Source organism: Callithrix jacchus, chromosome 7, assembly GCF_049354715.1.
Source record: "Callithrix jacchus isolate 240 chromosome 7, calJac240_pri, whole genome shotgun sequence".
Classification (NCBI taxonomy): domain Eukaryota; kingdom Metazoa; phylum Chordata; class Mammalia; order Primates; family Cebidae; genus Callithrix; species Callithrix jacchus.
In genome coordinates, this window is record NC_133508.1 from 125,883,669 (window position 1) to 125,908,409 (window position 24,741).

The 24,741-nt window shown below is 37.6% G+C and overlaps 1 protein-coding gene and 1 long non-coding RNA gene across 11 annotated transcripts in view; one reads left to right on the forward strand and one right to left on the reverse strand.

The window, feature by feature from the left end:
- LOC144577038 (uncharacterized) overlaps positions 1-11,606 on the reverse strand; it is a 42,081-nt gene extending 30,475 nt beyond the window's left edge. Inside the window, exon 1 of the long non-coding RNA XR_013520238.1 lies at positions 11,533-11,606. This is a non-coding gene — a long non-coding RNA (uncharacterized LOC144577038). The remainder of the gene's footprint in view (positions 1-11,532) is intronic.
- PKN2 (protein kinase N2) overlaps positions 10,949-24,741 on the forward strand; it is a 170,372-nt gene continuing 156,579 nt past the window's right edge. For 8 of the 10 annotated variants that reach the window (XM_035252056.3, XM_035252058.3, XM_078332366.1 and 5 more), the window contains exon 1: positions 10,949-11,316. In XM_035252056.3, the coding sequence (XP_035107947.1) occupies positions 11,269-11,316 (48 nt within the window). In that variant the 5' untranslated portion in view covers positions 10,949-11,268. Of the gene's footprint in view, positions 11,317-11,985; positions 12,203-24,741 lie in introns of all 10 variants that reach the window. The other 2 variants (XM_035252057.3, XM_078332367.1) reach the window with 1 other exon arrangement.

The following is a 24,741-nucleotide window of genomic DNA, read 5'->3' on the forward strand; positions in this document are numbered from 1 at the left end:
TCAGTATCACAGCAAGTGTAGAGGAAATGAATATATAGAAAATCTCCATCATTACACTTCAAATCTCTGCAAGTAATGTCCTGCCTTTCATCCATTAATACTGCCTTAGGCAAAGGATGTCCCATATACAGTGCATACTGATAACAAATCAAATCTAACACTTTAAGTAAGCTTTGTATTTTTATAAAAGCCTTTATAGCTTCTGGCCTCATTTACTTTTCAAAGAAAAACAAATAAGTTGAGTTTATCATTATAGCTAAGAAATTTAAATTCTTTCAGTATTTAAGTGATAGAAGGCCCAAATTGAGATCAACTTTCAGCATGGTACCTAGGGTAAGTAAAACAAGTGCTAATGAAAAATGATTCATTCAGAGATGCCATAACTAAAATGTTAGCCTACATCATGAATCAGTGAGAGGAGAAAAATGCATTTGAAGGTTAATGGTTTCAAAAAGACAGTTCAAAAGTGAAAAATTGAGTTAATGAAAAATGTCTTAAATAACAGTCTACAAAAAAGTATTTGCTTTATTATTCTATTACTATACTACTCACATAATGCCAAACCAAGTGATTGAAATATTAAAAAATCATCTGGCTAATCAACAGTTATTTTAAACAAACATAAGTGAATTTTAACATTAACATTGTACAGTTATACACACATATCTACATGGTGAGTTTTGACATATTAGTCATAGCCTAAATAATATCTTTAAAAATAACTGATTTAAAAAGAAATAAAAATGAGCATTTACTTTCCCTTATTTTGATAAACCTGTGTCCATTTTCATTTATCTTTATTCACATATTAATATATTATAAATAGTGAATTTCACATTTAAACATAGTTTGATCAGTATTAAAGATTATAGTACAGATGACTAATGTGACATATTTTACTAACTCAGTACAAAAAACATTTTTGGTATGTTGACCTTGTCTAGATGACATGCATTTTTTTAGGCAAATAATTACTCCAAATACAGTTTATCAGCATGAGAAAACAATGAAAAAATGATGTTAATAAGTAAGATATATATATGAAGAATTTATGGTAAGACAAATATAACCCAGAATAAATCTAAAAGCAACTCCTATTCTTTTGGGTAAAAGCCCTTAAAATATATTTATACCTACAATAGGTGATATAATATCATTGTATCTACAATGCTTCATATTTAATACAAACTCAAATTATTAAGTTTATCATTTTCATTCTTTGTTTTAATAGAGCCAGCAGTTCTTAACTTTCCATTCTTAGCTCATAAGAAAATAGAAAGTATCTTTCTCTGAAGCAAGTGAATTCATGAGAAAAGTCTTGAATACTTTTCTGCAGCCCCAATTTCAAGTCAATAGATTAAGTGTCCACATTGTTTGCAAGTAAGTCACAGCTGTCTAAATTGCTTCAGAAATGTTTAGCAGATTGCTTTATAGCAGGATAACACAGTTTGAACCATAGTTTCTTGAATACATCTTGCTGGGAGCTTATCTAATTCAAATGATGAAAGCAGCTGAAGCATGATATTTGAATCAGCCACATTTTGCTCTAATAAAGGAGAATTTTAGGAAGTTCTAGTTGTGATAGGCAACAAAGTAGAGCAATTGAAATGTGGATCTTATATTTAATACAATTCAAACTGCTTGTGTATGTGTGTGTGGTGATAAGATACTTTAAAAATAAAATTTCATTTGGCAAGAGGCTTACAGTTAAACTGCAAAAGCAATACACAGATCATGTGAATTACCGGCATATAAAAATAAATATGCAAATGACTGTAATACTCTTTTCCAAAATAGCATCTTTAATAGGAAACCCTTCATAAGAATCTTTATAAAGGACATATTTTAAAATCATATTTATGTTTTATAAGTACTTATAACTAGCAGTTCTTATTTTTAATTGGAAAATACATATATTTTCAGCCGCACCTGAATAAGTGGTATGCATGCACATAATGAGTCCATGTATACACCTCTATTATAAATTTTAAAAATCATCAAACAAGTTCTTATCAAGAACTTTCTATGCATATTAAGCATTATATATTACTGGATGCTGTGGAGATTACAGAAGTAATATATATTGTTTTCACTCAAGAAACTCAAAATCTTCATGGAAAACACAGGAGGGAATAGAGTTGGGTCCTAATGTGTATGCAGATAAAACCCCAGTAAATTTTAGATACTCCATAAATTTTGTCAAATGAGTGAATGAATTATAAAAGCTAAATTTTTTTTTTTTTTTTGAGACGGATTCTCATGTCTTCCAGGTAGGAGTGCAGTGGTGTAATCTCAGTTTATGGCTACCTCTACCTCCCAAGTTCAAGTGATTCTCCTGGCTCAGCCTCCCAAGTAGCTGGGACTACAGATGTGTGCCATCATGCCTTTTTTTTTTTTTTTTTGTATTTTTAGTAGAGACAGGTTTTCATCATATTGGCCAGGCTGACTTCAGGCGATCTGCCTGCTTTGCCCCCTCAAAGTGCTGGGATTGCAGGCATAAGCCACCCAGCCAAGCTAACCTGTCTTTAATCACTCACTTTAGATAATTTAAATATTTCAAAAAGTTCTATCAATGGGAAGTTTGAGAAGAGGGGCTACTTAAATATCTGACTTGAAATGTATGTTCTAGTTAAATATTGCCATGTTTTTATTTTATGTATATCTATTATTCTGTCCCCACTACCCGCAACCAAACCAACCAACCATTTTACTATGCTTACAAATTCTATGGTTTGGGAGTTTGTACAGGGCATAGCAGGGCTTGTTCGTCTCTTTCCATGACGTCTAGGGCTTCAAATAGGATGCCTCCAACAGCTGAAAGCAACTTGAACTGATGGAGGCTGGAAGAGCTGAGAATGGAAGATCTCTTACCAAGAGGGAAACTGGTCTTTATTCGCCTGTCTGGTGACTCGGCTGGGATGATTTGAAGGCTAGGCTCAGCTGTGACTATCGACCACAATACCTATATATATGGCTTCCCCATGAAGCTGTGACTTCTCACAGAACAGTAGCTGGATTCTTAGAAGGTTCAAGTTAGGAAGAAGTGTTCTAAGAATTTATAGTCTTTTTTAAAATGATACAAATAATACCTTTGCTCTGAAGCTCATATTTTAAATGCTAAGAAGTAGAATGCTTTATCGATGGCAAAAATCATTGACTAAATGATTGACTAAATACCTACAAAGTGGATACTGTGAATTGTCTGTCAAAATCCACCCTGTCCCTCTCCTTTAGGAAGAGTTGTAGTGGGGTCTGTAACTACACAGTTAGAGATGACGTTTCTCAGCCTCATTTGAAGCTAGGTATGGCCAAGTGACTACATTCTCACAATGGAGTATGAACAGAAATGTGTAATTTTGAGCTGGACCTTAAGACATTGGACATATGATCCTCCATGCTCCTTTTTCCTTCACATGAGGTAGATCATGGAGTTCCTTCACCCAGCTTCAATCATGAAGCTGAGAATAATGCCACAGTGGGTGGTAATAATTTAGAAAATGTACATCAGTAAGACAGAAAAAACCTGGGTTCCTGGTGCAGTCATTTTATGTGAGAAAGACACAAATTTCAGTGTTCTTCAAGCCATAGTGTTTTGGGTCCTCTTTGATAGAAAAGTTTAGCTTTACTCTAATTTAGATAGTACATATGCATTATTAAATGATACCTGGATGTAGAAGAAATGATGGTAGGGAAAGCAAGCTCCCTGTTGTCCATCTTTCCCAATCATACCCTTTAAAATGTTTGGTATGGTCAATATTCTTTTTATCTATTGACTTTTACTGCTATTTTAAGTTACAGAAGATGTTTCTTCTAAAGGAAGCACTAGGAGTAAAATGGTCATGTTTATTATGTAAATATATTCATACTTATATTTCTTTTCCATTTTGACATGGCCAGCCAAACTTTCCTCCACCCCCACACAACACACACAGCACCAACATTCCACTTGAAAGGCCCAGAAGCCTGGAGACAACAGATGCTGGAGAGGATGTGGAGAAACAGGAATGCTTTTACACTGTTGGTGGGAGTGTAAATTAGTTCAACCATTGTGGAAGACAGTATAGTGATTCCTCAAGGACCTAGAACTAGAAATACCATTTGACCCAGCAATCCCATTACTGGATATATACCCAAAGGATTATAAATTAATCTATTATAAAGACACATGCACACGTATGTTCATTGTGGCACTATTTACAATAGCAAAGACTTGGAACCAACCTAAATGCCCATCAATGATAGACTGGTTAAAGAAAATGTGACACATATACACCATGGAATACTATGCAGCCATAAAAAAGGATGAGTTCATGTGTTTTGCAGAGACATGGATGAATCTGGAAACTATCATTCTCAACAAGCTTACACAAGAACAGAAAACCAAACAGCATGTTCTCACTCATAAGTGAACAATGAGAACACATGGATGGACACAGGGAGAGGGACAATGCACACTTGGGGTCTGTTGGGGGATGGGAGGCTAGGGAGGGATAGCAAGGGGTAGGGAGATCAGGGAGGGATAACATTAGGAGAAATACCTAATGTAGGTGATGGGGGATGGAGGCAGCAAACCACCATGGCATGTGTGTATCTATGCAACAATCCTGCAAGATCTGCACATGTACCCCAAAACTTAAAGTAAAATTAAAAAAAAAATTTTTTTAGGTTCCACTTCTCAATAGTAATTAAAACACTTTTTTTACTTTTTTTGATATGAGGTGGGAGTGCAGTGGCGTGATCTGTACTCATTGCAACCTCCGCCCACAGGTTCAAGCGATTCTCCTGCCTCAGCCTCCAGAGTAACTAGAACTACTGGCTCCTGCCACCACCCCTTTTGTATTTTTAGTAAAGATGGGGTTTCACCATGTTGGCCAGGCTGGTCTGACCTAGTGATCCACCTGCCTCAGCCTCCCAAAGTGCTAGGATTACCGATGTGAGCCACCATGCCCAGCCTAAAACACTTTCACTACTTCAAATACATACAATTCAAAACCTTGTCATTCATTCAATTTATTATGTACCAAGTTATAAAAATGGTATTTTCTGATACCCCTTTCAAAATAACAGTTTATATATTTTGAAGAAATGTCCAAATAATCTTATTTGGGATAACAGCTGAGAATCAGAAAAATCTGAGTATGATCAAACTATAGCAGGGAAAGGAGCAGGATTTGCTTGTTAATGTATTAAGGGTGGAAAAAGAGCAATAGACCCAACATTGGGGTGAAAGGCATCAGATCCTATAGGGTGACCCCTCTTAAATGTTTGGTATGAATTCATGAAATGCTTGAGGACAGAAGGTTTTGGTAGTTAAAAGTTATGGGCTTAGCTTCTTATGGTCCATATCAATATAGGCATAATCAAAGAACAAAGGTGACAGAGGAGGGTTGTGGGAATATATGAGGAGGGAGAGAGAAGCAGGAAAGTATTTGAGAATAACCTTTCAGGGTTCAAAAACTGGACTTGGAGAAAAGAGGCTCCTGAATTTAGAGGTTACAAAACTGGGCCCTCAAGGCAAGCTTACCTAATTTTCTGAGGGCCATGGAGTCCCTAGCTAACAGCCTATATTTCTATAATACATACAGAAATGCACATACATATACACACAAATATCTACTATATAAGATACTATACTAGGCTGCTTAAGACACACCGGCCTTTTCTCGTGGCTTGAAGTTTAGTGTGACAGCAAGACTGTATGCAATGACTACACAGAGAAGAAATTGCCCAAATAGATGTATAAACAAAGTACTATGGGAATGTTCATATGAGGTCTAATATGTACTCATTGCTTATAATTTGTATATTTGCTGGTGTCAGAATCCTTTGGGAACAATAAGCAGACTGGGTAGAGACGGAGACATTGGAAGAAGTTAAACTGTGTTGCTGGTCCTATCTACTTGTAAGCTGTAGGCAGGACTGTGGTGTCACGCTTTCTCTGATGGTTATCTCCTGGGCTTAACAGCCTAGTTATGACTGTTGCTTAAACACAGACACACGCACACACAAGCTTAAGCAGGAAGGGAAATTTATGAGGAGAACACAAGGAACCCAAGAACAAAGAATAGAGTAGCTGGACTTCCTGGAAGACTGGAGCCAGCAACTATTAAGACATTGGGAACCAAATCTGCTATATTTCCTCTGCCATCCTGAGGCCACATATTCTTTTAGCTCTGCTTCTCTTTGAACACGACTAGATTCTCCTATCTATTAAATCTATTCGCTTCTCTCCATTTCTACTGCCATGACTCCACTTTAAAGTACTACCCACCCTTTTTTGCCTAGAAAACTAAAATGCTCCCCTAATTTTTCTCCCCAAATCAACTCTTGACCATTTCAAAACTGTTTTCCTCATTACAGACAGAGTGACTTGTATAAAATGACAAATTCATTCAATGGTATTTCCATTACTGCTAGGAAAAACATCAAAATCTTTTTAAAATTTTGTTTTTTGAGAGAGGGTCTTGCTGTGTTGCCAAGACTAGTCTCTAGTTCCAAACTTCAAACGATCCTCCTCCCGTAGCCTCCTGAGTTGCTGGGATTACAGGTATAAGCCACCCTGCCTGGCTTTCAAAATCTTAAACATGGAACTGGACTACTATTCACCCACATTCAGTACCCTTCATTGTGATACTGCTGTCTGTGTCCCCTTGTTGCTCTCAGGCATGGCAAAGGTTTGGCTGATGAAAAGAGAAAAAAATGTGAGCCTACACTTCAAGAGCCATGCTTTACCACTTTTCCTTCTGCCATGATAGTGGCAATGTTTCAGATAGATTGCTCAGTCAGCCTGAGTCCAGAGTGAAGATGACATGGAGCAGAGCCAAGTTGAGCATGTAGGACGAGAGGTAAATAAACCTTCTGAGAGACCACTGACAAGATTTTGGAGTATTTTGTCACTCAGCATAACCTAGCCTACCCTGATACATATGGTCTACAGACTCTTGCTTATTCCCCCATCTCTTTGCTATAGCCTGTTTAGCTATGCAGTAATTATAAAAGTTTCCCCCTTTATTTATCTATGTTATTCTCTCTCCCTGGCTCTTTACACCTTCCCCGCCTTAACATTTACACACTTGTGAGAACTCAGCTTAAGTGTGAAGTACTCAGGAAAAGATTGTCTGCTCTGCCCTATGTTTAAAGTATTATGAATTTACCTTATCATTGTACTGGTTTCACCAAACTACAAGTTTGGTGACATGACAACAGCGACCAGGTATGCTTTACTAACCATTATGTTCCCAGTGACAGGAAGAATTAAATTCTTTTCTCGTTTCAAAGAGTTTTTCTGCATCTTTGTGCACATGGCAGAAAATGGCTATCCAATCCATAGAATTACAACACCTTGCCACTCTAGGGCTGCCAACTGATTAGAAATTCCAATGATCTGTTTCCAAAGTCTTAGAGGAAAAATCTGATTGGTTAAACCTGGATATGGTCTATCAGTGATCTAATCAGTTTACTGGAAAAGCTATGTTAAGCAGAGTCAACATGGTTTCAGAGGTATCTCTAGGAATAAGAGGAATTCTCAGTCAAGTGGATGTGGACTGAGCTGACATTCTAAAAAGCAGCTACTGTAATCACTATAGCTGACAACTCTTCTATGTTCTTAACTTTATCTTAAGAACTCTGTTCTCCAAGTTATCTTCATAGAGCATACAAGAGAATGATTTCTACAAGGGGGTTACTTAAGGAAGAAAAGGGTGGTGACCAAGTAATTTTTACTCTGTCCTCTGGAGTTCTACCTTTCCTTAGGCATTCTTACTTTGATTACCACTGCTACTTTGTTCTAATCTTTTGGAAGCAGGGGTGGGCTTTTTCTTCTAACACACATGGAAAACAAAAACGAAAGGAAAACAAAACAAATCTCTTGCATTTTGATTTTCCTTCACACTGTAGGGACAAGTTTGAACTTGTGAACAGTTCACAAATATCAAGGAAGGACAAAAGGGAAATACACAATGGGAGGTAATAAAAAATGTGACTCACAAAATAAAGGTTTCTGGCCCTTTCCCTGGATATATAGTTCCTGTCTCATTTCACTTGAAATTTAAGGAAGAGGGCCCATATTATCTGAATATCTGTTTCAAAAGCACAGAAAATGAAAAAAACAGTTGTTAGCTTTTCTAGAATTTTTCCTGTAACATCTTATCTTTAATAAAAAAAGAAGATAACACTTTCTATGTATTGTTAATATAAACTATTTCTAAATTGTTGGTCATTTCTACTTCTTAAAGACCTTTAAAATCTTTATGAAAAATTTCTAAAGGTACCCACACAACTAAGGATTCGATTCAGTTATTTTTAAGGACTCTGATGTCTTAAATAGACTCTAATCTCTAACTCTTCTCTTTTTTATTGTTAATGTAAATTAGACCACAACTTGAGAACTATATTTAAGATTTGTAAATAGGGACCAATACAATCCATCTGAATCAATCTGTGTTTCCATTAAAAGTTTTTCAAGTGTGCTTCAGTCTGCTAAATATGATCCATGTCCTATTACGTTTTTTCTCCCAGAGAATGTGACTTGGGTAGTAAATTTTAGCTTAAAAAAAAATAATAGGCTGTTTAAATCATCACATATTTCAGATTATCAAGTAGTTTTAATATTGTTGGCCTCCCTTTTGTGTTGTAATACTTTCCCTAGCACAGCTAATCTCAGAAATCCTTCCTTTTTCTTTTTTTTTTCCCCCATGGACCCATGTCACAGAAAATAATTTCATAACTTTTAAAACTTTGTATATTTGTGGCTTAAATTTACATATGAAATGTAAAATTAAGGCTGGGCGCGGTGGCTCACACCCATAATCCAAGCACTTTGGAGGCCAAGGTGGGTGGATCACCCGAGGTCAGGAGTTCAAGACCAGCCTGACCAACATGGTGAAACCCCGTCTTTAAAAAAAAAGAAAAAGAAATGTAAAATTAAGAATCCTTATCAACAGTGGTATGCATCTGTAGTCTCAGCTAGTTGAGAGAATGAGGCAGGAGGATCCCTCGTGCCCAGGAGTTTGAGATTGAGCTATGACTGTGCCAATGCAGTCAAGCCTGGGCAAAAGAGTAAGACTGTCTAAAACGAAAATTATTTTTAAATTACTAACATTGTTTTAACATTAGAAGTATGTAAAATTTAAAGTCTATGGTAAAAATTTAAGAGAGTTTAAGGCTTTAAGTTTAAGTGAGACTTAGATTTTAAAGTTACCATAGTGTCACGGTGTAGGTTAAAACAAACACGAAGGCAATTAGGAGACTTAGGTGATAGTGCCCATCTCTGTCACTAAGTAATAGTGTTGTCTTGCTTCTAATTAGCTAAGAAATCTATTCATTTTTTCCTACTATAATAGGATGTAAGCTAGATATTTCAAGTCACACCCAGCTGGGATTTTTGTATTTTTAGTAGAGACAGATTTTCACCATGTTGGTCAAGCTGTTCTCGAACTCCCGACCTCAGATAATCTGCCCGCATTGGCCGCCCCAAAGTGCTGGGATTACAGGAGTGAACCACGGGCCAGTCGGATAAGGACTCTTAATCCTTGCTGTAACTCCAAAGCCTAAGACACCATCTGGCTTTTAGTTACCAGGAAAGGTATTTATATCCCGGGCTTTCCAAGTGTTATTTCATGTTTCTAATACATTACAAACCAAGGCAATGCATTAGATATATAAATAGTTGTAAGAGTTGCGAAGTACACATCAGAAAAATTCTTTATTACACATATGATGAGTTAATGTGCCCACAAAAATCCAGATCTTGAATAAATGTTTGTTGACTTGATATATGAGACTTGAGAAGGCAAAAGGATAAACGTAAGTCCTAGCATCAGGCCAACAGATCTTACATGGAGTGTAGAAGTACCTAATATACTTCCTAAGATGTATGTCAACAAATGCCCTTCCTAAGTAGCAACCTACTAACCTAACCTACCCTTACTACTTTCTCCAGGTAGCTTTTAACAAAGGAACTGTACTGCAGCTTCAAAAAATCAAAAGTTACGTGTTTACCTATCCATTCACTGCTCAGACAAAAAAACAAAAGCTACCTGTAGGAGACTTCGAAATTCCTGAATAGTACAGGGTCATTAAAAACAAACAACTAGATTTACTCTATTTAGCTATACATTACTAAGTAGTCAGGTTAACTTTAATGCTTATCGCGCCAAGGAAGGTTGGCTTTTTTCCTTTCCCGAGGATAATTCTGTCCCACCCCCTTTTAAATGAAGTTAAAACAATCCAAAACACCAGCTAATTCTTAGCTCTGTAGAGTTCTCCAGCACAAGGAACAGTAGTTCAGCCTCAAGGAAAAGGCATCTTAACCGCTGTGCATTAAAAGTTGCCAGAGATCCAACCGCTTACATTTCATAAAAAGTACAGACCAGACCCGTTTAGCCAAGTGCGCACCTTACTGGTGGAGAAGGCGTGCTGTGGGCGAGGGCGAGCAAAAGGCAAGATTATTGGCTTGGGTTGATGGGGGGCAAGGGGAGGGCAGAGGATATGTGAGGCCCGAAGCTCTTTGGTTCTGCAGGTTTAAAAAGGGCCTGTTAAAGTTAGGCCTAAGCTTCGGCAAGAAGGTGGAACTGGGCAAAAAAACAAAAAAATATCCCGAAAAAAACAGCGAGCAGGCTCCCAAGTTCTGGCGTTCACAGAGAGGCCGTTAAATGCAGCAGGAAAGTAGGCGTGTGTTTTCTTCCTCTTCCCGCCTCCCCAGAGACGCAAGCCCAGTCCTTTCCCCTCATTTTCACCCCAGCCGGGCCCAATGGCTGCCCACGCCGCGAAGTCGGGTCGGAAGCCGCCCCGCCCCCTCGCCGCTCCAGCCAAGGGGGACCCCTCTGCCCCACCTTCCCTGCCCGACGAGAGGCAGTGGCTGCTGTCGTCACGTGTGCTGGCAGCCGCCAAGTGAGGCCGCTTTTACGACGCGGTGACAGCCAAATGGTGCGACAGGAGGAGCTGCAGCAGCGGCCGCAGCGCCCCGCACAGAGAGGTTTGAGGCGACTCTTGGCGTCGCCCAGAGGTGGCGACTAGGCGAACAGTCCGGTGCGGGCGGCGGCGGCGGCGGGCGGGCGGCGAGGGGAAGCCCGTTACGAGTGCCCTCGCTCCCCGCCGCTCTCGATGAACCGGACGGAATAAGTCGCTCCTCCAGCAGGGGCTGCGCCTCCATGAATCTCTAGTTTTTTTTTTTTCTTTCTCTCCCCGCTCCTCACCCCAAGTCCCGTCCCGCCTTCTCCCTTCGCCAGCGGCAGCCGCGTCCAGGTGCGGAGTCCATAGCGGAGCGCAATGGCGTCCAACCCCGAACGGGGGGAGATTCTGCTCACGGAACTGCAGGTAAGGGCCGCGGCCCGGGCAAGAGGCGCTGGCGGGGGAGACTGGGAGAGAGTGCCGCGCGGCGTCGGTGACCGAGGGAAGTCGCTGCCGCCGCGTCCCTAGCCCGCTAAGTGCGGAAACTCCGGGTTGTCACTCGGGAACTGCTTCCCTCGGGAGCTGGACCCTCTCCCCCGCCAAAGCTCTGGCCTGCCACAGCTTTGGTTTGATTCTGCTTACCAGAGGGGGCCTCATTTTTGCAGCTCTGCTGTAGCGAGAGCCTGCTCTCGTCGGGTCCCCGGAGAGGCCGGCCCACCGCCCCCTCCCTCGGTGTCAGAGCTGCCCGCGAACGCCCCTGCTGCCCCCTCCCTTCGCGCAGCCGGGCGCCGCCCCGCCTTTCCTCCCTACACCGCTCCGTAAACTCCTTTGAATGACTCCCAAGCTGTTTTCTTGTCCCTCCTCCTCTCAGACTCCGCACAAAGAGCGCCCCCAAAACTTCCAGCCCCAGACAAGTTTTTTTTTTTTTTTTTTTTTAATGTCTCACCAAATGCTTACTTCACTTCACTTCACCAGCCCTCTTCAGGTGACAGTGTTTCTTTATTTTGAGGGCTTTGTCTTTTCTTTTCCTTTTTTTTTTTTTTTTTTTAACCAAGTGATAGATACATAATTCCTTTCTCGGCTATCCCTGCCCAGATCCGGAAGCTCAGATGCTGAATTTTCCTTCTCATTTGAACACCAGAGAAAGATTAGCTACAGAAGTTGTCTACAAATGAGAAAGCAGTCGACTAAGGGAAAACATTGGGCACCACATGTCTGCAAAAGATGAGAACAAAATAGATCGCTTAGTTAAGTCCATGTCAAGTAGCAATATTATTCTTTCCCATTTCCAGCTAAATATTTGATGATGGAGGTACGAATTTTGTTTTTAGATCTCTGTGGTGTACATGGGGACTTAAGCTACCCCGACGGGTTTTCATTACTTGGGAGTGTTCAGAGGTGTTTACATCTGAATTTTAACAAAGATATTAAAATTTCATGCTTGTTTTTTGACTTAAAAGTTATTTTGCTTTGTTTTAATATAGTTATCTTATAGCTACTCAAAGATTGTAGATGGAAATTAAGAGAAAAAAATAGCATGCTTGCATTTCTTTTTGTGGGTTGGACAGTTAATTTTTTTTAAAAAGTAAATCTAGAAACTTAATTGATTCTTGATGTCAAAATTATTGCAACTGCATCTAAATTTCTTATTTAAATACACTTTTTAATAAATCTTTTTATAAGTTTGGTTTCTTGTGCAGTCAGACATAAGCTTGAAAACGTTGGTATAATACTTGATATTTCTTCCACAAAAATGGAGATTTCAACGCTATACAAATTCAGTGTTGCAAATTTAGACTCTTTTGGAAATGCACAGCTGAATTTCATATAACTGGAAATGTTGCTATGTAATATTTTGATTACAGTTAGCCTTTTATAAGCAGATGTTACAGCATACCACGTTAGCTAAATGAATGGAATTTACTATTTTATTAATAGTAAATAATTTACATAAGCTTTTAAGATGAAGATGATTTGAGGCAAGTCAGAAATACTTTACATTGCCTGGTCTTGAAACATGAAGAACATACTTTGGTTTTGATTGAGAAAGATAATAGTGTCATTTTTCTTTTAAATTGAGCAGTGTTAGAATTATAATATATTTGGCATTGGTACTTGTATTTTATAGAAAGTTGGCATAAAAGACACCTACTTTGGCACTGGAACTGAAAATATATTTTCATGTGTATTAAAATACAACGTTTAGGATCTTTTAATTAATATTGTCAGTTTTGGTAATAAAAGGGAGGCAAGCAAAGAAGGAAAAAATTTTAAATATGAAGACTTAGAAAATTGGCTAAAATAGAGGAACATCTAAAGTTAAACTTTTAGATAAACTGAAATATAATCTCTTCCATAGAAATAATAGTTTTTATTAAGTGTTACCTTATAGGTTGTCATATATCCAGGGTATTTTCTTGGTTTATTTGACTCCCAGTTCTGATAAAAGTTATTGCGTTTAAAATTTAGCATGTTTATTAAAATGTTTGAGACTATTACTTATATCAACATTTAAAGATAAATAGTCATAAAGTTTGCTTCACCAAATATTTCCATCTATTCAAACGTTATATTTCATTGGGTCCTGAATCTTTGCGTACAGTAACCAAGTATTTATTGAAACTTTTGTTTCAAGAATCACTTTTTTAAAAAGCTTCTAAATTGTTTGAATTTAGACTGAAATACTGCTTAATATGAAGTTCTTAATGCTTCTCTGCCATACAGATTTTAAGTATTTAAGAAGTTTTATATCTAGTTTTAAGATGTATTTAATGATAAAACTGTTACTTTGCTGTATAGCTTATTTCAGGAATACTTGTTTTACCCTGAAAGTTAAGTATTACAACCTAGCTTTAATGAAATTGGTATTTATTTAGAAATATATCCAGCTTTTCGTTATTTTTTCAAATTGTAGAATTTGAAATACTCCACTGCCTGAGCTGAAGTAGGCTTTTGGTCATGGAAAGGCAAAAATAAGAAAATCTGAAACGACAGGGTTCTGTCTTGTTAATACTGTGATGGCATGGAGTAATGTTTTTAAGTGTTGCTTAAGTAATTCAGGAGGCTTATTCAACAGGTTTTTAAGTAATTCAGGAGGCTTATTCAACAAAGAAGCATTAATAAACTATGTAAACTTGGGTGGCTAGAGATTTCAAGGTATAAGGAAGAATATTTACTGTAGTAAAAATAAAAATGGGCTGTTTAAAATTGGCAATTTTTAATTTTTTATCTCATAACTAATTTGTTGTGTGTACTCTATTTTTTATTTTCAGTATAGCAGAAAACTTAGGTATTTTTGCAACGCCAAATAAAGTTTATTTCTAAGGAACCTGGATTAATGAAAACTGTAAAGAATCTCAAAATGAAAATATTGGCTACACTGATAATTTCGTAGACTGCAAACCAAATATTGAGCAGTGTACTAATAAAGCTACCTTGTTGATTATTGGAGATTCATTTTGTTCTCCAAAATGTCCAATAAAGTGTTGGTCTGGGAATCTTAAATTCTGTTCTCAGCAGATATTATTAGATAGAGGTAACTTGCTTAAGTGGGAAGTTGAGATAGTGACCCTTAAATTACAGGGGGTAATTTCAGCAAACAGTTACGTAGTATCTACCAAAACTATATTGGGGGATATAAAGATGACAGGATAGGTTTTTGCTTTCTGGAAGAGTATAGATAATATTTGTACTAGAAGAAAATTATAAGAGAGTACAAATAACATTTTAAAATTATTTACTACATATCAGATATTGTGCTTAGTATCCTATACACCTTACTTGATCTTCACAACAATCAATAAGGTAGGTGTTATTTCCATATTGTGGGTCAGGAAACTAAGTTCAAGAATGTTAAGTAAAATGCTCATGGGTGCATTGTGTATCTGAGTTTGAACTCAGGTCTGTATGTGTCCCACTACACTATTCTATGGAACTATAAATGTTTTGTACCTAATGTTATAGTTGTGTAAACTTTCTACAAATTGACCAAAAATGTAATTAACCAACATTAAGTTAACTTTACACTCCTTGTTAGCTCCATCCGTAGCAAGGAAAACTGTTTTCTACATTCCACTTGGTAGTCTGTAATTTAGGACTGTTTTATTATTGTTAATATGGTCTAATATTCCACAAAGAATAATAGTACAAACAATCTTTTTACAGGATTTCTTCATTAAGAATTACTGTTTCTAATGAAAGGTGTCACATGCTTGCCCAAAACTTCCCAAAAGATTTATCGTTCCTCTGTAGACTGTGCTTTACTTTAAAGTTTTATACCCATACGTAACCTAGCTCTGTGTTTGACACTTAGTTGGTGCTCAATACATTGATAAGAAATCTCCATTTGTTACCTAGGATGAGGGATGTCTAGATTATTTTAAGTCCCTTATAATATTTGACATATGAAATTATATAGTTTTTGTTAATTTACATTTCTAATACCTTTTCCCAAAAATATTTCCTTTAAAAGTACAAAGGGGATTTATTTCTATAGTGGTTACATCATTCTTCTGTATAGCACACTGGTAGTTTACTCATTTAATGGAAAATAGAAGGCGGCATCTAATTTTGTAGTGACACTGAAAAGTGGAAGGTCTGAGTGGGAGGACTAAAATTTTAGGTTGGTTTGGGGGATGGTAGTATGAGAAGATATGCAGGGTAGTTGAGACAGATTTTACATTGTTTTTAAATTAGAAATAAAATGCACATGTATTATACAAAATCCAGAAAATGTTGAAAAGCACAAAAGAAAAGTTGCTCATAGTTCTGTCACTTAGAGACTGACAGACTTTTCCCACTTAAAAGTCCCATAGCCTTAGAGACTCTTCTTTTTTTTATTCTTTATCTCAAACCATTTCTTCTTTTTTACTTACTTAGAATTTTATCTCTCATTTTACTTACTTAGAATTTTGAGGAAAAATGAAGTTCAGAGAATTTTAAGATAGAAATCACAGTAGGTTAAAAATTTTTTTCTTTCCACTGGTTCTAGATGAGTGGATCTAATTAGCTTTTTTTTTTTTTTTTTTTTTTGACTGTTATAATGTCAAGATATTTCAATTTTGAGTCATTGCTTTATTAGGAAAAAAAGTGCAGGCTGGGCCATGCCTGTAATCCCTGCACTTTAGGGGGCTGAGACAGGCAGATTACCTGAGGTCAGCAGTTCAAGACCAGCCTGGCCAACGTGGTGAAACCCCATCTCTACTAAAAATATAAAAATTAGCCAGGTGTGGTGATGTGTGCCTGTAATCCCAGCTACTTTGGAGGCTGATGCACGAGAATCACTTGAACTTGGGAGGCGGAGGTTGCAGTTAGCCAAGATCACACTGCTGCACTCCAGCCTTGGTGACAGAACAAGACCCTGTCTCAAAAAAAAGTGCAGTGGTACAGATTTAGTAATAGACAGTAATGAAATATAGCAACAATTTCTTTGAACTGTATGTCAACACTGTGTGTTTTTCAGTTGGGGTTTGATTATTGCTGCTCAATAAGACTACTGCAATGTTTGTCATTTGCAGTGCATACTTTGCTGAGTTAAATATACTAAATAACTTTCCAAATATTTTTTGACTATCAAGATAAAAGTCTCTGTTAAAACTAATGTTACTAAATGATGACTCTAATATGGTTTTTCTGTCATCTTTCATTAGTGTAATAGAAATTAGGTCTGGTCTCATTGTGTTGAAATAGGGAGTGGTATACAAACCACAGTGCTTCCAAGTTTCAAAATCAGAAAAAAAAAAAATAGGGAGAGGTAGGGGCACCTTTTAGACGTCATCTCTTTATCCCAGCACTTAGCATCTGATTCCTTGGGAGCTCTTATTTCTGCTTTTCAAATTTGGCAAGGGTAAATTTTGATGCCATTCATCAGAAGTATGTATACTTTTAAACAAATAGAGTAGTTTGTAAAGACCACTTAAAATAATAATACTTCCATACTATAAATGGTATTTGAATAAAACAGTTAATTCTACATTATTTCCTCATAAAATATACTGTGCTGATAATTGTCAAATGTCTATATTATTTAAAAAACCAATTTTAAATTATATGACATTTAATGATTAACTTTTGATATACAGCAGAGTTCAAACTTGACAGCAAAGTTGAAAACTAGTTAAAAGCTTTTAAATGATTTAAAATTTAGAGTGGGAAAATATACTAATGAAAAAGTAATTCCTTAATGAAACAAATAGAGAAGCTTTATCTTGATGCATGTCCAACTTCTCTTAATTTTATCTAATGAAATCTTCTTTGAAACTAGCTCTATTATCATATTTGGTTTTTTTTTTCCAATCACAAAAATGAAATTTGTGTAACATGCATAAATATTGTGTGTAAAAAATGAAGATCAGGAAAGCATGGGACAGTGTACTTGATGACAGTATACACCTTAGATTTGAAGGTAGTATTGCAGTGCCTCATAAAGATGAGCAGATATACAAGAATTATATAATATCGTTAGGATTTATCTCTTTTAGAAATTTGACAGTGACTTATCAGATTGGTGAAAGTTTTCTTTACTGCCCTGGCTCATAAGTACCTTAATTTAATGGAATTTAGTTAAAATGAAATTTGGAACTTATTTTTGACTGTAGAAGATGTACTTGCCACACTATACATGTGTTGAGTGTATGTGTATTTTTATTTTTGAGACAGGATCTTGCTCTGTGACCCAGCTTGAAGTGCAGTGGCATAATCTTGGCTCACTGCAACCTCTGCCTCCTGGGCTCAGGTGATTCTCCCATCTCACCCTCCCGAGTATCTGGGACCACAGGTGTGAGCCACCACACATGGCCGATTTTTGTATTTTTTTGGAGAGATGGGGTTTTGCCGTGTTGCTCAGGCTGGTTTCGAACTGTTGCTTGTCTGTCTGAACAGCATTTGATAAATTGGACAATCCATAAAATTTTGATAAGAATCATATTCATTGAATATATGAATATATATCTATTAAAGCAAAATTTTACTTTGATATATTTTTGATTAATAAATTTAGTGAGTTGGTCATGTACCATTTTGATAGATTTGCAAGTTAGTCTCTGATTTTGCAGCTCCTGTTATTGAATGTATCACTTAATATGGTAATTAATTGTTACATATGTCTCTACTACTTTCAGGACAGGAACTAGATCTTACTCATCTTTATGTCCCTAGCAACTGGCATATAGCTTATGGTTGATAAATGCTTGAATAAATAAATGAACAGGTTTTAAAATTGTATGACTAATATACCAGACCTGACTTCTCTAAGTTTCCAAAAGCTATCCTTCCCCTGGCTGCCTGTGCTAGAAATCGGTTGGTCACTTTTATTTGACTATTGCTTGTCTCTTCAGTTGTTTCTTCTACTTCTGTATCTTAAATTCATTCATTACTTTGCCATTGTCTTAAGTGTGGGCCTTCATTATTTAGATGATTATAATATCTTGGTATTTTACCTCTACCTCTTTTGTCTTGTTCTGCTTTTATTTAGAAATATGTATAACTGCTAGATTCAGAATTTGTTCCTATCATTCAGTGACTACTTAATGCCTGTCGGATATAGTTGTAATTCCTTAGCTAGGCAGTCCAAGCTGTCATTGTTGTAGCCACAAAATACTTTTCAATCTTAACTCTTACTCATGTAAGCAGCTTATATTTTCAGACATACTATGACTAGTGATTTTTCCTCACCTGTATTTTTGCTACATTCTATCAACTGTAATACTTCTTTAAGGCCAAATCCAAATTTTGCTTATTTATTTCTTTCCTTATTTTCCTCTACTCACGTCCAGTGTCTCCTCAAAATTTAAATAGAATATTTTCTGTCTCATGACATTTATTATATATTGCATTGTTCTATAGTTGTTTGTATTCTACCTCATTTTCTCTTCTAGGCTTAATGCTTAAAATCTTTGAAGGAAAGGACTATATCTTCATCTTTTACCCCTTTAATCCTGAACAAAGTCGCTTGTGCATAGCAGTGATGAGACTCAGAAAACAATACTCTACAATGACGGTCTTAGAAGTAGTCTCAGAAACAAAAGAGTTGTTTTATTTTTTAACCTTTTTTGTCCTCTGGTCTCTCAGTTTTATTTTTCCTCCAAGGCTAGCCATAAAAACTAGAATCCATCTTTTTTAAGGTGGGTCATAGAAACCCCCTCCCATTTTTTGTTCCCTTCCCCAGCAGAAGCAAGCTTTATTTAGCACTGACATTAAAAGAGATTCACTCAAGGACCACTATACAGTGAGATGACTCATGCATAAACAGTACCCTCAACAACAGTTTTACAGTAAACAAGAAAATATTCTTTATGCTTGTTTTTCAAAGCAATCTTTGATAAAAGCTGACACATTAATGTTAGCACTTGGTAAAGTCAATTCTGGAAGGACCTAGACTTCACCAAGTGCTCTGTTATATAATTTTTAGAGGCATTTCTGGAATCAAAGACAGTATTCATGGACTCTTAAATTACTCTACTTTTTAAAAACATTTTGAAAGTAATGCATGTGTATATATGCAGAGAGAAATCAGAAAATGCTGAAATGTATAAAATTAGAAGTGAAGACCTCTTCCTTACTACTTTCTCTTCAGTTAGTCCTACTCCCCAGAAGTGGTTACATTGCCCTTTATTATTTCTGGAATTGACATTATAATTTAAAATTTTTGATTTATCAACTTTAGTCCATATACATTAACCCAGTGATTTATAAGTGATTTACAAAAGACATTTAACCAACTTCTGTTTTTCCTTCTTGATTTCGTAAATGTGTTAGTTATATTATTATTTTTAGTTTTTTTCTGGTAGTTTACTTTAGGACTGATTTGTAGATCCACAGCATCTATTAACTCTCCACAAAAATGGGAGTTTACTTCCACTTCTCCCTTCCCTTGCACTAATTTTGTTTATTGTATTGTTTTTACATTGACAAGGTTTATATTTCCATTATATTCTTTCCTTCCTTCCTCTTTCCTGTTTCTCTCTTTTTCTCCCCTGACCCCTCTTCTGTATCCCTACAACATCTTTCTTACACATTTTATGAACATAGGTTGGATCACCTGGGTGGTTTTCTTTGTCTTTAAAGTTAACTTCATATTTCCTATTTCTTTTTGTTTTTTTTTTTTGAGACGGAGTTTCGCTCTTGTTACCCAGGGTGGAGTGCAATGGTGCGATCTCGGCTCACCGCAACCTCCATCTCCTGGGTTCAAGCAATTCTCCTGCCTCAGCCTCCCGAGTAGCTGGGACTACAGGCATGCGCCACCATGCCCAGCTAATTTTTGTATTTTCAGTAGAGATGGGGTTTCACCATGTTGACCAGGATGGTCTCGATCTCTTGACCTTGTGATCCACCCATCTCGGCCTCCCAAAGTGCTGGGATTATAGGCGTGAGCCACCGTGCCCGGCCATAAATTTTCTCTGTTTTGGGAGATTGCCTTTATTTTTCTTTCTGCTCACTAATTTCAGATGTATATATTTTATTGTGCAGTCCATTCACTGCCTTTTTGCAAATGTGTTTCAATTACATAAATACCTTGTTTTCTTTTTTGCACATAGGCTAGAATTATTTAATATAATTTTAATTTTTTCTCTTTTTAAAAAAATTTCCAACTTTTAAGTTCTGGGATACATGTGCAAGTTGTGCAGGTTTGTTACATAGGTAAACATGTGTCAGGGTGGTTTGCTGCACAGATCATGCCATCACCTGGGTATTAAGCCCAGCATCCATTAGCCATTCTTCCTAATGCTCTCTATCTCCTCATCCTCACCCTCTAGCAGGCTCCAGTATGTTGTTCCTTCCCATGAGTCCATGTGTTCTTACCATTCAGCTCCTACAGAACCCAGTGGTATTTTGGATTTTTCTTCTTGCTTTAGTTTGCTAAGAATAATAGCTTCCAGCTCCATCCATGTCCCTGCAAAGGACATGATCTCATTCCTTTTCTTTCTTTTTCTGAGACAGAGTCTTGCTCTGTTGCCCAGGCTGGAGTGCAGGGGCATGATCTCAGCTCACTGCAACCTCCACCTCCTGGGTTCAAGCGATTCTCCTGCCTCAGCCTCCTGAGTAACTGGGATTACAGGTGTGCGCCCACATCCAGCTAATTTTTGTATTTTTAGTAGAGATGGAGTTTTACTATGTTGACCAGGCTGGTCTTGAACTCCCAAACTCAGGTGATCTGCCTGCCTCAGCCTCCCGAAGTGCTGGGATTACAGGCATGAGCCACCACCCTGGCTGGTCTCGTTCCTTTTTATGGCTGCATAGTATTCCATGGTGTATGTGTACTACATTATCTAGTCTCATTGATGGGCGTTTAGGTGGATTTCATGTCTTTGCTATTGTGAATAGAATAGTACTGCAGTGAACATACACAGGTATGTATCTTTACATTAGGAGGATTTATGTACTATTATAAAGATATGTATATGTCCTTTGGACACACACACACACACACGCACACACACACACGCACACACACCCCAGTAATGGGATTTCTGGTTGAATGGTATTTCTGCCTCTGCGTCTTTGAGGAATCACCATTCTGTCTTCCACAATGCAGAACCCCTTTTAAAAAGTCTATCATAAAACCTAAGAATATTATTCTAACTTTTCCTTCTTCCTTTTCTTGTGTAACACTAGTCATAAAAAAAACTGCCTGACCTACTTTGATCATAGATCATAAGATCCCCATTTTAGAATCCTTCCCCATACCCCAAAGGAAAGAATACATACTCAGAGAGACACACAAACACACAAAAAAATGAGACAGGTCTTGCATGGTTTCCCCACTCAGTCTATTAACGTTAGATCTCAGTCTGTTAACATTAGATTATACCCTTTTTGTCCAATCATACTTCTGCACAGTTATACATACTTTGTTGAAGCTAAGCATAAAAATTGACAGTTTCTGTATTTTTAGGTCTTCATTCTGAAGGCTTTCGTGTCGTGTAAAACTATGATCAAATAAATGTGTATGCCTTTTCTTCCGTTTATCTGCCTCTTTTCAGTGATCTTCAACAAACCTTCAAAGGGCAAAGGAGGTATTATTCCCTTCTCTCCGATAGTGGCTGCTGCTTAATGTTTGTTGAATAATTAACAGTCTTATGTCTGAAAATCTTCTGATTTTACACTTGTTACTTAAACTTTTCCTGCTTTTGTTTTGGTATTTATGAGGGAGCAGAACTGCATTATATCATTTTTCCCTTGGCAGGGACATATTTTTATTACCTTAAGTCGTATAATTAAATTCCCAAGTCTCAAGACTGGGAAATTTTTACCAGCAGAAGGAGCTGTCACCAGATACAACAGAGGCAAGTAATAATAATAATGTTTATTATTAAAAACAAATGATAATGAATACATAATAATGTTACTTAATACTTAAAACAACTCAGTTGAGGCTGGGCACAGTGGCTCATGCCTATAATCCCAGCACTTTGGGAAGCCGCCAAGGCTGGCAGATCACCTGAGATTAGGAGTTCGTGACCAGCCTGCCCAACGTGGTGAAACCCCGTCTCTACTAAAAATACAAAAAATTAGCTGGGCGTGGTGGTGGAAGCCGGTAATCTCAGCTACTAAGGGGGCACGCAGGAGAATCACTTGAATCCAGGAGGCGGGGGTTGTAGCGAACCCACATTGTGCCACTGCACTCCAGCCTGGGTGACAAGGGAAAAACTCTGTCTCAAAAAACAAACAAAACACACCTTGGTTGAAGTAAGGCTCTTATCTTGCTACAGGGAAGAGAGCTAAAGTTTAAAGAAGTTAAACTTTCTTTTCTTTCCTTTTTTTTTTTTTTGACACGGAGTCTCACTCTCTTGCCCAGTCTGGTGTGCAGTGTTGCAATCTCAGCTCCATGCAACCTCTGCCTTCCAGGTTCAAGCGATTCTCGTGTCTCAGCCTCCCACGTAGCTGCGACTACAGGTGCTTACCGCCATGCCCAGCGAATTTTTGCTGTTTTTAGTAGAGACGGGGTTTCTCCATCTTCCCCAGGCTAATCTAGAACTCCTAAGCTCAGGCAGTTCACCTGCCTTGGCCTCCCAAAGTGCTACGATTACAGGCATGAGCCAGGCACCTAGCCCAGAAGTTAAACTTCCTTTTAAATTAAGTAACTTCTCTGTGGTCACATAACTGGCCTGAACGCAAATTCCTCTTAACCCTTAAACTTTTATTGCCTTTTTGGCATTTGGGGCATTTTTTTCTGTCACTTTTCTGCATCTCTCATGCATACTTCAGCTAACCACATCTGATCTCCTGTCTCCTCAGGTTATTACCCTGGCCTTTCACTTTGTGCAGCATTCCTTATTTTATATCTTGCCTTCTCCCTCAACAGTGCCAGTACTTGCTTTTTTGCTAGAACCATTCTTGACGACTGGTCAGTTAATCTGAAGGACAAATTCATGCTGAAATCTTAGCTTCAAGCTTTAGACATAGGCTCAAACCCACAATTTTGTACCCTATGGGAATTCTAAATCTCCCCAAGAATTGTGTGTTTCTTGGGCAGGGGGCTGTTAAGTTCTTAGGGCACCGCCTGCTTCCTGGGTTTCTGTTTCTACACGTGTTTGTAAACACATAACTGGTTTCAACAAGGATATCCACACTTCACTTAATGCTTCACCCCATAGAACACCTAGTTCCATATTCTGTGGCTCATTCTTCTTTATGTTCATATTTGTGCTTCAACCCTTTCTTCCTTTTGTGCCCTGGAAACTTCAAATTCTTCTCTCCCTCTAAGGAAGAACAGTTCCAGTCAAATTCCTCCTCTCAGACTGCATAACCAAATTAGTGTTCAGTAAACAAAAGGAAACTTTAAGATGTTGATATAAAGTTGCCGAACCTTTATAACAATACATATAAAATATATACTCATCCAACATTATTCTTAGTGTGAAAATACCAACATGAACAGCACTGATTCATGGCCTAATGTTTGCAAAATGCCTAAGCATTAACATCTTCTTTCATATATATATATATATATTTCTTTTTTTTTTTTTTTTTTTTTGAGACAGTCACTCACTGTTGCCCAAGCCTGAGTGCAGTGGTGCAGTCACTGCTTACTACAGCCTCAACCTCCTAGGCTCAAGCTGTTTTCCTACTTCAGCCTCAGGTGTGTGACACCACACCCAGCTAATTAAAAAAAAAAATAGAGTCTCCCTATGTTGCCCTGCCTGGTCTTGAAATCCTGGGCTCAAGTGATCCTCCCTCCTTGGCCTCCCAGAGTGTTGAGATTACAGGCATGGACTACTATACCAAGTACATTTCTGCCTCTCTTAACTTCTTTTCTTCATTGATATTAAAATATATACTTTTTTAAAATGCTAAGAATTGGCCCGGCGTGGTGGCTCACGCCTGTAATCCCAGCACTTTGGGAGGCAGAGGTGGGCAGATCAAGAGATCAAGACCATCCTGGCCAACATAGTGAAACCCTGTCTCTACTAAAATATAAAAAATTAGCTGGGCGTGGTGGCGCGCATATGTAGTCCCAGGCTAAGGCAGCAGAATTGCTTGAACCTGGGAGGCGAACCTTGCATTGAGCGGAGATCGCGCCACTGCACTCCAGCCTGGCACCTGGCGATAGAACAAGACCCTGTCTCAAAAAAAAAAAAAAATGCTAAGAATTGATAGCATATCCTAACAGGCAAATTTTTTTTTTAATCAGTTACCTTATATATACTTTCCAAATTTCCTTTTGGAAATCTGACTAGTTTTCAAAGCCTAGCTGAAATCACTAGTGTACTAAATAATTCAGGTTTGTTTCTGTTTTTTGTTTTGTTTTGTTTTGTTTTGTTTTGTTTTTTGTTTTTTTGAGATAGAGTCTTGCTCTGTGGCCCAGGCTGGAGTGCAATGGCACAATCTCAGCTCACTGCAGCCTCTGCCTCC